The sequence below is a fragment of the Aplysia californica genome, unplaced genomic scaffold (assembly GCF_000002075.1).
Source record: "Aplysia californica isolate F4 #8 unplaced genomic scaffold, AplCal3.0 scaffold00494, whole genome shotgun sequence".
In the NCBI taxonomy this organism is placed as follows: Eukaryota; Metazoa; Mollusca; class Gastropoda; order Aplysiida; family Aplysiidae; genus Aplysia; species Aplysia californica.
In genome coordinates this window covers 147,814-149,649 of record NW_004797764.1, presented here as the reverse complement: position 1 = coordinate 149,649, position 1,836 = coordinate 147,814, and the positions used below count along the sequence as shown (strand labels likewise).

Genomic DNA, 1,836 nt, shown 5'->3' with positions numbered 1-1,836 from the left:
CCGCCCCCTTGCTCAAATCTCGACACCCTACTGTGTTTTGTCAACCGCAGATTTCGTTTTTAACGTTTCTCCCAAAACACAAAGACCTAGTCTAGAACATCAAATTTTCAAGTTGCGCTTGGTTGTGCAAGCCGTGGGGTATCGCATCACTAGTGTCTTTTTTTTCAATGGCTGGTCTTATACTGCTGTATCACTAATGTCTTTTTCCCAATGGCTTGTGGTATACTGTCGTATCTCTAATGAATGTCCTGTTTCAAATGGCTTGTCGTATACTGTCGTGTCTCTAATGAACGTCTAGTTTCCAATGGCTGGGTTTATACTGCTGTATCACTAACGTCTTGTGTCCAAAGTCTGCTCTCATAGTACCATACCACTAATACCTTGTTTCCAGTGTCAGCTCTCAAAGTATCATATCACTAATGTCTTGTTTTCAATGTCTGCTCTCACACTGTCGTATCAGTAGTTTCATGTTCCCTTATACTGCTGTATCATTAATGCCTTGTGTCCAATGTCTGATCTCATAGTATAATATCACCAATTTCTTGTTTCAAATGACTGCTCTTATAATGTTGCATCACTAATTTCATGTTCCCTTACACTTTTGTATCTCTAATGTCTTGTTTCCAATGACTGCTCTTATAATGTCTTATGCAGTGTATCATAATATGTCCAATCTCTGCTCTCACAATGTCATATCACTAATTTTTGTCCCTTATGGTAGGTCTTACACTGCCGTATCCCTAATGTCTTTTTCTCCATATCTGCTCTTATACTGTCCTATCAAAGCAAAATGTGTTTGAGCAATCACAGGCAGGTCTACACAGTAATGGCCAGGGGGGGGGGGGGGGGGGGGGGGGGGGGGGGGGGGGGGGGGGAAGGGAAACAGACAGAAGCAGCAGGGAGGGAGAAAGAAAACAAGTAGAACATTAAACAGGTGCCCTGTAACCACCAGTTTCTTGTTACATTGTATAGTAGTGGAAGACATAAACACAAATTGAATGAATCAAGCTTGCATTATTAAAACGATATGAATGTACAAAACATTTGCGCCACAAAACACAATACGTTTGGTATTTCTAATTATACGCATACATTTAAATGTTTTGTATCTGATAAACATCAATGTGGATTACTCTAAACTTCCATCAACATGTACACATTAGCAAAACGGACAAATAACCCTGAGCATATAAATTTGAATACACCATTTTTAACCCTCTGCTTACAACTACCTTAACAAAAAAACAAACATTGATATCCTTGAATTTACAGCAACAGGTTTAATTCAGCAACTTGGATAATTCTGAGCTTTCAACGCCATAATATTATTTATTAGAAACAACAACACTGACAACCATGAACTTTAAAAAAAAAGTACATGTTCATTTTTTTAAACAAACATTATTGCTAACCCTAAGCCCAACAGAACACTGACCAATGTCGAGAATCCTCTGTTTGTAACTGTGCTGTCTCCCGTGCCAAAACTCCCAGGCTCTCCTCTCCTCCTCCATCGTACGTTCTTCTCGGAAGGCAAGGATGATCACAGACTGGTCACAGAAACATAAAAAAATATCTGTGTCACTAAATCTATATACATCAGAGACGTAAATCCTTTATGATTATGACAGATCAGAGAGACATTGACAACATCAAATCTCTAGAAACTGCTGACTGAATACAGAAATATTGGAAACATCTTTGTCACTAGACCTATTTTGCAGACTTAAATCCCTTCAGAATACTGATGGGACAGAGAGAGAGAGAGAGAGAGAGAGAGAGAGAGAGAGAGAGTGAAAGAGAGAGAGACAGAGAGAGAAAGAGAGAGAGAGAGAAAGA

The 1,836-nt window shown here is 39.2% G+C and overlaps 1 protein-coding gene across 1 annotated transcript in view; it reads right to left on the bottom strand.

Moving 5' to 3' along the window:
• Positions 1-1,547, bottom strand: part of LOC101862526 (grainyhead-like protein 1 homolog) — a gene marked incomplete at its 5' end in the record, with an annotated part of 11,976 nt that extends 10,429 nt beyond the window's left edge. The window contains 1 exon segment of the mRNA XM_005105819.3: positions 1,436-1,547. Within this exon segment, the coding sequence (XP_005105876.3) occupies positions 1,436-1,511 (76 nt within the window).
• Between the last annotated feature and the right edge of the window lie 289 nt (positions 1,548-1,836).